This window comes from Athene noctua, chromosome 35 (genome assembly GCF_965140245.1).
Source record: "Athene noctua chromosome 35, bAthNoc1.hap1.1, whole genome shotgun sequence".
In the NCBI taxonomy this organism is placed as follows: domain Eukaryota; kingdom Metazoa; phylum Chordata; class Aves; order Strigiformes; family Strigidae; genus Athene; species Athene noctua.
The window spans coordinates 819,436-834,142 of NC_134071.1; the positions used below are offsets into that span (position 1 = coordinate 819,436).

Here is a 14,707-nt window from a genome sequence, read left to right on the forward strand (position 1 = left end):
AAATAATTAAAAAAGGCAAAATAACACACCCCCCCCCAAAAAAAAATCTCCTCACGGAGATTTTTTAGGGAGGGGGGGGCTGCCCCCCCAAAATCTCCTCACAGAGATTTTTTTTGGGGGGGGGGGCTGCCCCCCCTCCCCAAAATGCTGCGTTTTAGGGGGTTGAGGTTTTTTTGTTTTTCTTTAAATAACACCTGCTCGGGGTGGGGGGGGGGCACACACACATAGTAGCCCACTGGGCTAGTAGCAACGAGGGGGGGGGCAAATGGGGGGGGGGGGCAAATGGGGGGGGGGGGCACACACACGAGCAGAAGCCACCTGGGTCCAATACAATCAAAAACAAGGCGGTTGCCACGGAGGTAAACTTGAGAGTCCCGGGGGGGCTTCTTCGGTGAGGGGGGGGGCAAAGGGTTGTGGGGAGTTAGAGATGAGGGGGGGGCGCTTGGCGAGGCACGTGGTCCTGGTGGGGGGGGGAAAAAAAATATTAAAAAAAAAAAAAATTAAAAAAAAATAATTTTGGAGCGATGTTTGAGTTTGGGGGGGGGGTGTGCAGTGCTGTGCCCCCCCCCCCTCTCACTCACTCATTGGTTATTTTGGGATGGGGGGGGCTCACCTGGGGGGTTCAGCAGCTGCACTGCTGCCGGTTCTGGGCTGCCCCCCCCCGCGGTTGCCGCAGTTGGCGGAGGGAGGCGTCGCCGTACTGGATGCCCGAGCCCATTCGCTCTGGGTCCAGTTCTCCTGCGGGGGGGGGCAAAAAAAAATTTAGAAAAAAAAAATAAAAAAATAAAGGAAAAAAAAAAATAAAGGAAAAAAAAAAGGAAAAAAAAAATAAAGGAAAAAAAAATAAAGGAAAAAAAAATAAAGGAAAAAAAAATAAAGGAAAAAAAAATAAAGGAAAAAAAAATAAAGGAAAAAAAAATAAAGGAAAAAAAAATAAAGGAAAAAAAAAATAAAGGAAAAAAAAAATAAAGGAAAAAAAATAAAGGAAAAAAAAATAAAGGAAAAAAAAATAAAGGAAAAAAAAATAAAGGAAAAAAAAATAAAGGAAAAAAAATAAAGGAAAAAAAAAATAAAGGAAAAAAAATAAAGGAAAAAAAATAAAGGAAAAAAAATAAAGGAAAAAAAATAAAGGAAAAAAAATAAAGGAAAAAAAAATAAAGGAAAAAAAATAAAGGAAAAAAAATAAAGGAAAAAAAAATAAAGGAAAAAAAATAAAAAAATAAAGGAAAAAAAAATGAAAAAAAATAAAAAAAAGGAAAAAAATTTAAAAAAAGGAAAAAAAATAAAAAAATAAAGGAAAAAAAAAGGAAAAAAAATTAAAAAAAAGGAAAAAAATTTTTAAAAAAATTTTTTTAAAAAAAAGGAAAAAAAATTTAAAAAAATTAAAAAAAAAAAAAAAAAAGCCAAAGGACACCCCCCCCCCGAAGGCAAATCCAAACCACCCCCCCTAAAGCCACCAAAACCCGACCTTGAACACAAATGACCCCCCGATCCCAAAATTGCCCCCAACCCCCCCGAATTGCCCCAAACCAGCCCCCACCCCCCCCGAAAAGCCCCTCAACAGCCCTAAAACCATCCCGACCCCCCCCAGCAGCCCCCAAACTGCCCCGACCCCCCCAAATCAGCCCCAAAACGCCTCAAAACTGCCCCCAACCCCCTCAAAACTGCCCCCAAAACTGCCCCCAACCCCCTCAAAACTGCCCCAAACCCCCCCAAAACTGCCCCAAAACCAGCCCCAAAGAGCCCCAACCCCCCCAAACTGCCCCCAAGCCCCCCCCAAACAGCCCAAAACCCCCCCAGAGCCCCCCAAATCAGCCCCAAAATGCCTCAAAACTGCCCCAAACTGCCCCAAAACCACCCCAAACTGCCCCAGAGCCCCCAAACTGCCCCTAAAGCGCCCTAAAACCAGCCCCAAAAACCACACGAACCCCCCAAAAGCCCCCAAACCGCCCCAAAGCCCCCCAAAACGCCTCAAAATTGCCCCAAAGAGCCCCCAAATTGCCCCAAAAACAGCCCCAGAGCTCCCAAACAGCCCCAAAACCGCCCCAGAGCCCCCCTAAATGCCTCAAAAGTGCCCCCAAACTGCCCCCCAGAGCCCCAAAACAGCCCCCAGAGTCCCCCAAAACGCCTCAAAACTGCCCCCAAACCAGCCCCAGAGCCCCAAAACTGCCCCAAAAAGACCCAAAACCCCCCAAACCGCCCCAGAGCCCCCAAAACTGCCCCCAAAACGCCCTATAAACAGCCCCAAAACCGCCCCAAAACTGCCCCCAAACCCAGCCCCAAAACTGCCCCCAAACCAGCCCCAGAGCCCCAAAACTGCCCCAAAAAGACCCAAAACCCCCCAAACCGCCCCAGAGCCCCCAAAACTGCCCCCAAAACGCCCTATAAACAGCCCCAAAACCGCCCCAAAACTGCCCCAAACCCAGCCCCAAAACTGCCCCCAAACCCAGCCCCAAAACTGCCCCCAAACCCAGCCCCAAAACTGCCCCCAAACCCAGCCCCAAAACTGCCCCAAACCCAGCCCCAAAACTGCCCCAAACCCAGCCCCAAAACTGCCCCAAACCCAGCCCCAAAACTGCCCCAAACCCAGCCCCAAAACTGCCCCAAACCCAGCCCCAAAACTGCCCCAAACCCAGCCCCAAAACTGCCCCCAAACCCAGCCCCAAAACTGCCCCAAACCCAGCCCCAAAACTGCCCCCAAACCCAGCCCCAAAACTGCCCCAAACCCAGCCCCAAAACTGCCCCAAACCCAGCCCCAAAACTGCCCCCAAACCCAGCCCCAAAACTGCCCCCAAACCCAGCCCCAAAACTGCCCCCAAACCAGCCCCAAAACTGCCCCAAACCCAGCCCCAAAACTGCCCCAAACCCAGCCCCAAAACTGCCCCAAACCCAGCCCCAAAACTGCCCCCAAACCCAGCCCCAAATCTGCCCCCAAACCCAGCCCCAAATCTGCCCCCAAACCCAGCCCCAAATCTGCCCCCAAACCCAGACCCAAAACTGCCCCAAACCCAGCCCCAAACCTGCCCCCAAACCCAGCCCCAAAACTGCCCCAAACCCAGCCCCAAAACTGCCCCCAAACCCAGCCCCAAAACTGCCCCAAACCCAGCCCCAAAACTGCCCCAAACCCAGCCCCAAAACTGCCCCCAAACCCAGCCCCAAAACTGCCCCCAAACCCAGCCCCAAAACTGCCCCAAACCCAGCCCCAAAACTGCCCCAAACCCAGCCCCAAAACTGCCCCAAACCCAGCCCCAAAACTGCCCCAAACCCAGCCCCAAAACCGCCCCCAAACCCAGCCCCAAAACCGCCCCAAAGAGCCCCAAAACCGCCCCAAAGAGCCCCAAAACCGCCCCAACCCCCCCCAGCCCATTTTTAGGGCTCCCAGTGCCTCCCAGTTACCCCCCAGTTACCCCCCGTACCCGACTCAATCTTATTCAAGATGGTTCTGGCGCATTTCAAAAACGCCTCCTCCACGTTCTCCCCCGTCAGGGCGCTGGTTTCCAGGAACATCAACTCTGCTCCGCCACATCCAAACTCATTAATTACCCCTCTTAATTACCTTCATTACAGCCCCCCTCCCACCCTCCCCTCTCACCGTTTTCCTGAGCAAAACGTGAAGCCTCCAGGAACGTCACCTCCCGCTCGGCGTCTAAATCCTTTTTGTTCCCGCAGAGGATGATGACGATGTTGGGGCTCGCCAGGGTGCGGGCGTCGGTCAACCAGTTGGTCAACGCGTTGTAGGTCTCTCGGCTAGAAAAAAAAAAAAAAAAAGTATTATTTTCCCCCCAAAAATGGAGAAAATGACGGCACGCCCCCCCCTCCAAAATCAAGACTCACCTGGTGATGTCGTAAACCAGCAACGCCCCGGCGGCGCCTCGGTAGTAGCTACGGGTCACTGACCTGAAGGGGGGAGGAAGAGCGGAGTTGGGGAAAAAAAGAATTTTTAAAAAATTTAAAAAAAAAATAATCTAAAACATTTCCACAAAAAAAAAAAAATTATCTAAAACATTTCCACAAAAAAAAAAATCTAAAACATTTTCACAAAAAAAAAAAAATATCTAAAACATTTCCACAAAAAAAAAAAATATCTAAAACATTTCCACAAAAATAAAATCTAAAACATTTCCACAAAAAAAATATCTAAAACATTTCCAAAAAAAAAAAAATCTAAAACATTTCCAAAAAAAAAATTAAAACATTTCCACAAAAAAAAAATCTAAAACATTTCCACAAAAAAAGAAAAATCTAAAACATTTCCACAAAAAAAAAAAAATCTAAAACATTTCCACAAAAAAAAAATCTAAAACGTTTCCACAAAAAAAAAATCTAAAACGTTTCCACAAAAAAAATTCTAAAACGTTTCCACAAAAAAATCTAAAACGTTTCCACAAAAAAAAAATCTAAAACGTTTCCACAAAAAAAAAAATCTAAAACGTTTCCACAAAAAAAAAAATCTAAAACATTTCCAAAAAAAAAATCTAAAACATTTCTAAAAAAGTTATCTAAAACATTTCCAAAAAAAATTAAAACATTTCCAAAAAAAATCTAAAACATTTCTAAAAAAAAAATTTAAAACATTTAAAAAAAAAAAACTTAAAACATTTCAAAAAAAAAAATTTAAAACATTTCCAAAAAAATTATCTAAAACATTTCTAAAAAAAATTTAAAACATTTCTAAAAAATTAAAAAAAAAATATTGAAAATTGGGGGGGTCCCTGGTGTGGGGAGTGTGGCTGGGAAGGGGGAGGGAGGGAGGGGGCGTCCCCCCCAGCGGGCACCGACGTGGTGATTTTAGGAGCCTCGGCTTGAGCGGGGGGAAAATATTGTGGTTGGATCGCCCCTTGGATCGGTTAATCGCCCCTTGGATCGGTTAATCGCCCCTTGGATCGCCCGTTCGAACGTTTAATCGCCCCTTGGATCGTTTAATTGCCCCTTGGATTGTCCATTTGATCATTTAATCGCCCCTTGGATCGTTTAATCGCCCCTTGGATCGCCCAATCGTTTAATTGCCCCTTGGATCGCCCGTTCGATTGTTTAATCGCCCCTTGGATCGTTTAATCGCCCCTTGGATCGCCCGTTTGATCGTTTAATCGCCCGTTTAACTGCCCATTTGATCATTTAATCACCCATTTGATCGATCGTCACCCGTTTAATAGCCCGTTTGATTAATTGCCTGTTTAATTACCCGTTCGATCGTTTAATCGCCCGTTTAATCGCCCGTTTGATTAATTGCCTGTTTAATTACCCGTTCGATCGTTTTGAAGACTTTTTGAACGATTCTTAAAATTTGTTAACGAACTTCTTGAAAGATTCTTAAATGTTATTTTTTTTAAACCGGGTGTTTTTTCCAACGATTTTTTTAAACCGGGTGTTTTTTCCAACGATTTTTTTTAAACCGGGTGTTTTTTCCAACGATTTTTTTTAAACCGGGTGTTTTTTCCAACGATTTTTTTTAAACCGGGTGTTTTTTCCAACGATTTTTTTCAAACCGGGTGTTTTTTTCCAACCAGGGTTTTTTCAAACCGGGTGTTTTTTTTCCAACCAGGGTTTTTTTCAACCCGGGGGTTTTTTCCAACCAGGGTTTTTTTCAACCCGGGGGTTTTTTCCAACCAGGGTTTTTTTCAACCCGGGGGTTTTTTCCAACCAGGGTTTTTTTCAACCCGGGGGTTTTTTCCAACCAGGGTTTTTTTCAACCCGGGGGTTTTTTCCAACCAGGGTTTTTTTCAACCCGGGGGTTTTTTCCAACCAGGGTTTTTTTCAACCCGGGGGTTTTTTCCAACCAGGGTTTTTTCCAACCCGGGGGTTTTTTCCAACCAGGGTTTTTTCCAACCCGGGGGTTTTTTCCAACCAGGGTTTTTTTCAACCCGGGGGTTTTTTTCAACCAGGGGGTTTTTTTCAACCAGGGTTTTTTTCAACCAGGGTTTTTTTCAACCAGGGTTTTTTTCAACCAGGGTTTTTTTCAACCAGGGTTTTTTTCAACCAGGGTTTTTTTCAACCAGGGTTTTTTTCAACCAGGGTTTTTTTCAACCAGGGTTTTTTTCAACCAGGGTTTTTTTCAACCAGGGTTTTTTTCAACCAGGGTTTTTTTCAACCAGGGTTTTTTTCAACCAGGGTTTTTTTCAACCAGGGTTTTTTTCAACCAGGGTTTTTTCAACCAGGGTTTTTTTCAACGGTTTTTTTAAACCAGGGTTTTTTTTAACGGTTTTTTTAAACCAGGGTTTTTTTCAACGGTTTTTTTAAACCAGGGTTTTTTTCAACGATTTTTTTAAACCAGGGTTTTTTTCAACGATTTTTTTAAACCAGGGTTTTTTTCAACGATTTTTTTAAACCAGGGTTTTTTTCAACGATTTTTTAAACCAGGGTTTTTTTCAACGATTTTTTTAAACCAGGGTTTTTTTCAACGATTTTTTTAAACCAGGGTTTTTTTCAACGATTTTTTTAAACATTTCTTTAGACAATTTTTTAAACTTTTTAAAACGATTTTTTAAACCTCTTTTTAAAAACAATTTTAAACCGTTTTTTAAACGATTTTTTAAACGATATTTTAACAACTTTTTAAACGCTTTTTTAAACTTTTTTTTAAACCGTTTTTCCACATGGTTACAGAGGAGGAGGAGACCGAGCGCCCCCTCTGCTCACCAATCAGAGCAAGTCGGGTCCTTCCACTGGAGCAAGCGCCCGCTTCCATTTCAGAAAAGAATTTTTAATTTTATTTTTTTTATTATTTTTTTTAAAAAAAAAAAAAGCCCCCGGCGGCCGGCGGGTACCTGAACCTCTCCTGCCCGGCCGTGTCCCAGATCTGCAGCTTCACCGTCTTCCCGCCGACGTTAACGACTTTGGAGCCAAATTCCACCCCGATCGTGTGGTTCGAGTCTTGTTTGACTGCAAAACCAAGAGAAAACGGCCCAAAAAACCCCAATTTTTTCCCCAAATTATTTCCACCCCTCTCCCCAGCGAAGGGAAACTCGTTACGAGCCCGTTTGGGCAACACACGGACGAGGAGGAGGAGTCACCTAATTAAAACCATTTTACTTTTAATTAACCAGCTCCCATCCTTTTTTTTTTTTTTTTTCTTTTTTTTTTAAACAAAATTTCAGCAAAAAAAACCCAAAACTCCACAAACTCCCAGCGTTTTATGTTTTGGTGGTTTTCACAAAAGATTTTATTTTTTTTTTTCCTGGTGCCGCGCCCGGGCGAAGCATCGTGGCTGCGAAACGCCACCAAGAAAAAAAAAAAAGAATTTTTAAGATTTTTTTTTTTTTTTTCCGACCACAAAAATAAATATTTTGGCGGAGTTTTCCAGCAACCCGAGGGACAAATCGCATCCGGAAAGGAATAAAACCCCCCCAAAACCCCCCAATTTACACTTATTTTCGATGAATTGGTGGAGGAGGCAGGACTTCCCCGTGCCGGCGCTCCCTATCACGAGGAATTTGAAGAGAAAATCTGAAAATTAAAACAAAAACCGCCGTGTTTTGGCCGCCGCGGGTGCACGGGGTGACCTTGGGGAAGAGATTTCTCGCCTCTGCTCCCCCCCCCCCCCCCGCCTTCCACGCAAAATACGGCAGAAATCGCCCCCCCCCCCAAAAAAAAAAAACAACCAACTTTTTTAAGCTCTCGGGTGCTGCGTGGAAGTGGGAGGTGGTGAAAGGGCCCCCCCCCATCGCACAGGGGCCCCCCACATTGCACAGAGCCCCTATAGGGCCCCCCAGAGCGCCCCCCCCATATCACAGAGCCCCTACAGGGCCCCACGGAGCCCCTCCCATTGCACAGAGCCCCTATAGGGCCCCCCAGAGCGCCCCCCCCCATATCACAGAGCCCCTACAGAGCCCCCTCAAATCGCAGAGCCCCTACAGAGCCCCCCCAGAGCCCCCCCATCCCACAGAGCCCCTATAGAGCCCCACAGAGCCCCCCAAATCGCACAGAGCCCCTATAGGGCCCCCCAGAGCCCCCCCAAATCGCACAGAGCCCCTATAGGGCCCCCCAGAGCCCCCCCCCATATCACAGAGCCCCTACAGAGCCCCCCCAAATCGCAGAGCCCCTATAGGGCCCCCCAGAGGCCCCCCCCCCCCATATCACAGAGCCCCTATAGGGCCCCCCAGAGCCCCCCCCCCATATCACAGAGCCCCTATAGGGCCCCACAGAGCCCCCCCATCCCACAGAGCCCCTATAGGGCCCCACAGAGCCCCCCATATCGCACAGAGCCCCTATAGGGCCCCCCAGAGCTCCCCCATCGCACAGAGCCCCTATAGGGCCCCCCAGAGCCGCCCCCCCCCATATCACACAGCCCCTACAGAGCCCCCCCAAATCGCACAGAGCCCCTATAGGGCCCCCCAGAGCCCCCCCCCCCCATATCACAGAGCCCCTACAGAGCCCACCCAAATCGCAGAGCCCCTATAGGGCCCCCCAGAGCCCCCCCCCATTGCACAGAGCCCCTATAGAGCCCCCCAGTGCCCCCCCCCCATCGCACAGAGCCCCCCCAGATCCCTTATATGGCCCCACAAAGCCCCCCACCTCACACACTGGCTCCCCCCCCCCTTTCTATAGGGCCCCCATCTCACACAGCCCACCCCAAATCCCCCCCCCATCCCACACAGGGGCCCCCACACCCCCTAGAGGGCCCCCATCCCACACAAGCCCACCCAAAGAGCCCCCCATTCCACACAGAGACCCCCAGACACCCCCCCATCCCACACAGGCGCCCCCCCAAAACACGTTCCCCTCCCACACAGGCTCCCCAAACCCCCTATAGGGCCCCCCCAACACCCCCCCCATCCCACACAGACCCCCTCAAACACCCCCCATGCCACAGACACCCCCCCAAACGCCCCCCCCATCCTACACAGGGCCCCCCCAGACCCCTTAGAGGGCCCCCATTCCACACAGGCCCCCCCAAACACCCCCCCCATCCCACACAGGCCCCCCCAGACCCGCTATAGGGCCCCCAGACACCCCCCCATCCCACAGAGACCCCCCCCAAAAGGTCTCTCCATCCCACACAGGCCCCCCAAACCCGCTATAGGGCCCCCATCCCACACAGACCCCCCCAAACACCCCCCCATCCCACACAGGCCCCCCCACATCCCCTATATAACCCCCCCAGACCCCCTATAGGGCCCACATCCCACACAGACCCCCCCAAACACCCCCCCATCCCACACAGGCCCCCCCACATCCCCTATATAACCCCCCCAGACCCCCTATAGGGCCCACATCCCACACAGACCCCCCCAAACACCCCCCCATCCCACACAGGCCCCCCCACATCCCCTATATAACCCCCCCAGACCCCCTATAGGGCCCACATCCCACACAGACCCCCCCAGACCCCCTATATAACCCCCCAGAGGGTCCCCAGCCCCCACAGGGCCCCCCAAACCCGACACCCCCCATTGCCAGGCCCTCCAATTCGACCCACCGTAGGTCTCGGACATGGCTGGAGCCCGCCAGGCCGGGCCCCGCCGCCGCTTCCTCCGCTGCTGCTGCTTCTTCTTCTTTTCTTCTTCTTCTTCTTCTTCGTCGTCTTCCTCCTCCTCCTCCTCCTCCTCCCTCCCGCCGCCGCCGGGCCGGACGGAAGGGAGCGGGCACAATATGGCGGCGCCCAGGTGAGCCGCTTCCGGGTTCTACGCGCCTGCGCGGTGAGGCGGCCGCCAGGAGAGGGGTGGAACCAAGGGGCGTGGCTAACCCGTTTGGGCGGGGCTACAGAGCCACCGTTCCCCCGGGTCCTAAACTCCGCCCTTCCAATCCCCCCCCAAAAACTAACCGGGGGCCCCAAAAAAGCCGCGGGATCGACCCCCCCCCCTCAAAAATCCCCCCCACACACACACCCCAAAGCCCCGAGTCCAGCCCCAACCACCCCCCCCCCCAGCTCCAATCCCCCCCAAATCCACGTGTGTCCCCCACGACCCCCCCTAGGAGCAGAACAAACAAGTGCCAGGACACAAAGCGGGGGGGGTTTATATATTTTTTTTTTTTTTTTTTTTGGGGGGGGGGGGCCGCGACATGGATGCAGGGAAGAGGCTCCAGGTGCAATGTCTACAGAGAGACCCTGGGTACAATGCTTTATTGAGGGGGGGGACACACACACACACACGAGAGCAAACAACCCCTGGGCGCCCCCTTTGTGCTGGCAGCGAGGGGTGGGGGAAGGAAAATGCAGGCGGGGGGGGGGCAAGGGGAAAAAAAAAATAAATTGGGGGGCGACGGGGAAAAAAAAAAAAAAAAAAGGGGGTGAAGAGAAAAAAAAAAATAAAATTGAGGTGCGAAGGGTCGGCTGCCTCGGGGCAAACTTACCTTCGGGGTGGGGGGGGAGAGGGGAAGGGGGGGGGCAGCGAGATGTGGGTTGTTTTTTTTTTTTTTTTGGGGGGGGGGGGAAGTTTCATTTTTTGGCGAAGGAGATTTTCATGGCGTTGTTCTGGGTGATTTTGAAGCCCTGGAGGGCGTCGCGGGCGGCCCGCCTGCACCTCGTTATCGAACTCCACGAAGGCGATGTCGTGGCGACCCGGCACCAAGCGAACCTCCTTGAACCCGGGGAATCTGGGGGGGGGAAAAAAAAAAAAAAAAAAAAAAAAAAAAAAAGACGACGGGGGGGGCAAGAGGGGGGTGATTGGGAGTCCCCCCCTGTCTTCAAATGAACCCCCAAAATGCCCCCCCCCCCCCGCCTTGAGGAGAGAGACTCACTGGTTGAAGAGCATGGAGAGCATCAGCTCGTTGGTCTCCTCGGGGAGGTTGGTGAGGAAGAGGATGTGGTTGGGGGGGTTTTCGGAGAGCTGCGGGGGGCCACGGGGAAAAATGGGGGGGGTCAAGAATGAAAATAAAACAAAAACGGGGGGGGCAGAATGCCCTGTGACGCGGGTTCTGCCCCCCCCTTCCCTCCTGCAAAACTCACGTCTAAATGGGTTTTACGTGCGGGTGCTGCCCCCCCCCCCCAAACACCCCCAGACCAAACAGGCCCCCCCCAACCCACACAGACCCCCCAAACCCCCCCCATCCCACACAGACCCCCCCCAAACCCCCCCCATCCCACACAGACCCCCCCCCAAACCCCCCCAACCCACACAGACCCCCCCCAAACCCCCCCATCCCACACAGACCCCCCCCAAACCCCCCCATCCCACACAGACCCCCCCAAACCCCTCCAAACCCCCCCAACCCACACAGACCCCCCAAACCCCCCCATCCCACACAGACCCCCCCCAAACCCCCCCATCCCACACAGACCCCCCCCAAACCCCCCCATCCCACACAGACCCCCCCCAAACCCCCCCATCCCACACAGACCCCCCCCAAACCCCTCCCATCCCACACAGACCCCCCCAAACACCCCCCCAACCCACACAGACCCCCCCCAAACCCCCCACATCCCACACAAACCCCCCCATCCCACACAGACCCACACAGACCCCCCCAACCCACACAGACCCCCCCAACCCCTCCCATCCCACACAGACCCCCCCAAACCCCTCCCATCCCACACAGACCCCCCCAAACACCTCCCATCCCACACAGACCCCCCCAAACACCCCCCATCCCACACAGACCCCCCCAAACCCCCCCATCCCACACAGACCCCCCCCCCAAACCCCTCCCATCCCACACAGACCCCCCAAAATCCCCCCATCCCACACAGACCCCCCCAAACCCCTCCCATCCCACACAGACCCCCCCAAACACCCCCCATCCCACACAGACCCCCCCATCCCACACAGACGCCCCCTCAACCCCTCCCCCTGACCCACAATGATTATTTTTTTTTAGGGGGGGGACACACAGACACCCCTCGTTACTCACCGGCTGCGAGGGGGGCATCTGCCCCGGCATCACTTGTTGGGGGGGCAGAGCCCCTGGGGGGATCCCCCCGGGGGTCATTCCAGGAGGGGGGATCATCCCGGGGGGGGGCATGTAGGGGGGCTGCCCCGCCATGTGGTGCATCATACGGGGCGCCTGGTTCAGCGCGGCATGCCCTGGGGCAAAAAAGAGTGAAAACAGTCATAAAAAAAAAAAATAAAATAAATAAAAAGGGGTTCAGGGGCTGCGGCGCTGCTAAAAAAAGTCACTTTTTCCCCTAAAAAACACCCAGAAAACTCACAGAACGGTCCCCTGGACGCCGCCCCCCGCCGCCGCCCCGCTCCCGGCGCCGCTTTTCTTCGCCGCCGCCGCGTCTTGGCCTTTGGGTTTTCGTTTTTCCCGTTTTCGGTCCCTTTCGACGAAAGTTCCTTTCATTTTGGCGATGATGTCGGAGTCGGTTTTGGCGTATTGGATGCGCTGGGGGAGAAACCGGAGTGAGACCCAAAACGGGCTCAAAAAGAGCATTTTTGGGGTTTTTTGTTTGGTGTATTTGGATGTGTTGGGAGAGAAAGTGGAGTGAGACCTAAAATGGGCTCAAAAAGAGCATTTTTTGGGTTTTTTTGGTGTGTTTGGATGCGCTGGGAGAGAAAGTGGAGTGAGACCCAAAATGGGCTCAAAAAGAGCATTTTTGGGGTTTTTTGTTTGGTGTATTTGGATGTGCTGGGAGAGAAAGAGGAGTGAGACCCAAAACGGGCTCAAAAAGAGCATTTTTGGGGTTTTTTGTTTGGTGTATTTGGATGTGCTGGGGGAGAAACCGGAGTGAGACCAAAAACGGGCTCAAAAAAAGCATTTTTGGGGTTTTTTGTTTGGTGTATTTGGATGCGCTGGGAGAGAAAGAGGGGTGAGACCCAAAACGGGCTCAAAAAGAGCATTTTTGGGGTTTTTTGTTTGGTGTATTTGGATGTGTTGGGAGAGAAAGTGGAGTGAGACCTAAAATGGGCTCAAAAAGAGCGTTTTTGGGGTTTTTTTGGTGTGTTTGGATGCGCTGGGAGAGAAAGTGGAGTGAGACCCAAAATGGGCTCAAAAAGAGCATTTTTGGGGTTTTTTGTTTGGTGTATTTGGATGTGTTGGGAGAGAAAGTGGAGTGAGACCTAAAATGGGCTCAAAAAGAGCATTTTTTGGGTTTTTTTGGTGTGTTTGGATGCGCTGGGAGAGAAAGTGGAGTGAGACCCAAAATGGGCTCAAAAAGAGCATTTTTGGGGTTTTTTGTTTGGTGTATTTGGATGTGCTGGGAGAGAAAGAGGAGTGAGACCCAAAATGGGCTCAAAAAGAGCATTTTTGGGGTTTTTTTGGTGTGTTTGGATGTGTTGGGAGAGAAAGAGGAGCGAGACCCAAAATGCTCTCAAAAAGGTTATTTTAGAGGTTTTTTGGGCAAATTTGGATCCGCTGTAGGATAAACCAGAGCTGAGCCCCAAAACGGGCTCAAAAAGGTGATTTTGGAGGTTTTTTGGGCAAATTTGGATCCGCTGTGGGATAAACCGGAGCCGAGCCCAAAAACGGGCTCAAAAAGGTTATTTTGGGGTTTTTTGGGGCAAATTTGGATCCGCTGTGGGATAAACCGGAGCCGAGCCCAAAAACGGGCTCAAAAAGGTTATTTTGGGGTTTTTTGGGGGCAAATTTGGATCCGCTGTGGGATAAACCGGAGCCGAGCCCAAAAACGGGCTCAAAAAGGTTATTTTGGGGTTTTTTGGGGGCAAATTTGGATCCGCTGTGGGATAAACCGGAGCCGAGCCCAAAAACGGGCTCAAAAAGGTTATTTTGGGGTTTTTTGGGGGGCAAATTTGGATCCGCTGTGGGATAAACCAGAACCGAGCCCCAAAACGGGTTCAAAAGGGTGATTTGTGGGGTTTTTTTTGACGTATTTTGACCCACTGTAGGATAAACCTCTGCTGAGCCCCCAAAATGGCTCAAAAATGTTCTTTTTTGGGTTTTTTTTGGAGGGGCGGGCGTCTCACCATGGGTTTGTCATAGAAGGGGAAGCCCTGCATGGAGCGGAGGGCGTTGGTGGCGCTGCTGATCTCCTTGAAGATGACGAAGGCCTGACCCCTCATCTTCAAACTCCGCGACACCAGGATATCCAAAATTTGCCCGAATTGGGAAAAAATCGCGTAGAGGGATTTCTTCAACTCTGCGGACAAAAGAAGGTGAGAAGGGTGAAAGACAAGACCCCACCCTCTACACACAGAGCCCCCCCCACAAGTTTCCCCGAGGCCTCTCACCGTCTTTTTTGATCTTTTCGTTGAGGTTGTTGATGTAGATCGTGTGGTTGGGCCTCGCGTCCTGCACCGCCATGTTGGGCCTGTGGGGAAATGGCGGGAAGGAGGGAAAGGGAAAAAAGGGGGGGCAGAAAAGGGAAAAGGGGGGGGGCTACCCCCCTTTTTTCACACCTTCCCCCCTCCTCACGCGAGTAGAAGAGAGGGAAGGGGCAAAAGATTGGGGAGAGGGGTGGAGTGAGGGAGGGGGGCGGAAATTTGGGGTCCCCCCTGTGAGGGAGAGTTACCCCCCCCCCTTCCTCCATTTTAGGCCGCGGTAAGGGAAGGGTTAACCCGCCCCGTTCCGTTTAACCTCGGGGGTCGCTCCACCCGCACCCCCCCCCACCCCGTAGGGGCTCCCCAGACCCCCCCAATCCGCTCAGGACCCCCCCAGTCCGCTCAGGACCCCCCAAATCCCCCCCCCCGGCCCCCCCAGGCCCCAGCGCGGCCCCTCACCGCCCGCCGCCGCCTCAGCCGCGTGCACAGCCCGCCCCCCCCTCCGGCAGCCAATCACAGCGCAGCATCCGCCTCTTCCCGCCCTCCCCGCTGCCGCTTCGTCCAATCAGAGCGAGGCGACGGCGCGGCGGGAGCGGAGACCTTTAACCTCGAGT

At 51.8% G+C, this 14,707-nt stretch overlaps 2 protein-coding genes across 2 annotated transcripts; both read right to left on the reverse strand.

Moving 5' to 3' along the window:
• Positions 1–124: 124 nt before the first annotated feature.
• LOC141972732 (ras-related protein Rab-4B) lies at positions 125–9,503 on the reverse strand. Its single transcript, XM_074930685.1, has 8 exons — positions 9,416–9,503; positions 7,363–7,443; positions 6,765–6,879; positions 3,835–3,897; positions 3,593–3,747; positions 3,417–3,512; positions 614–738; positions 125–460 (listed from the first exon to the last, which is right to left on the reverse strand). The coding sequence occupies exons 1-7, from the start codon at positions 9,429–9,431 to the stop codon at positions 623–625; spliced, it is 642 nt and encodes a 213-aa protein (XP_074786786.1). The 5' UTR covers positions 9,432–9,503; the 3' UTR covers positions 125–460; positions 614–622.
• A 722-nt stretch (positions 9,504–10,225) lies between these two features.
• On the reverse strand, positions 10,226–14,583 carry SNRPA (small nuclear ribonucleoprotein polypeptide A). Its single transcript, XM_074930684.1, is given in 8 exon segments — positions 10,226–10,448; positions 10,450–10,533; positions 10,678–10,766; positions 11,788–11,965; positions 12,089–12,261; positions 13,800–13,972; positions 14,064–14,143; positions 14,553–14,583. Coding segments are annotated over 7 exon segments (843 nt in total). The 5' UTR covers positions 14,137–14,143; positions 14,553–14,583; the 3' UTR covers positions 10,226–10,375.
• Between the last annotated feature and the right edge of the window lie 124 nt (positions 14,584–14,707).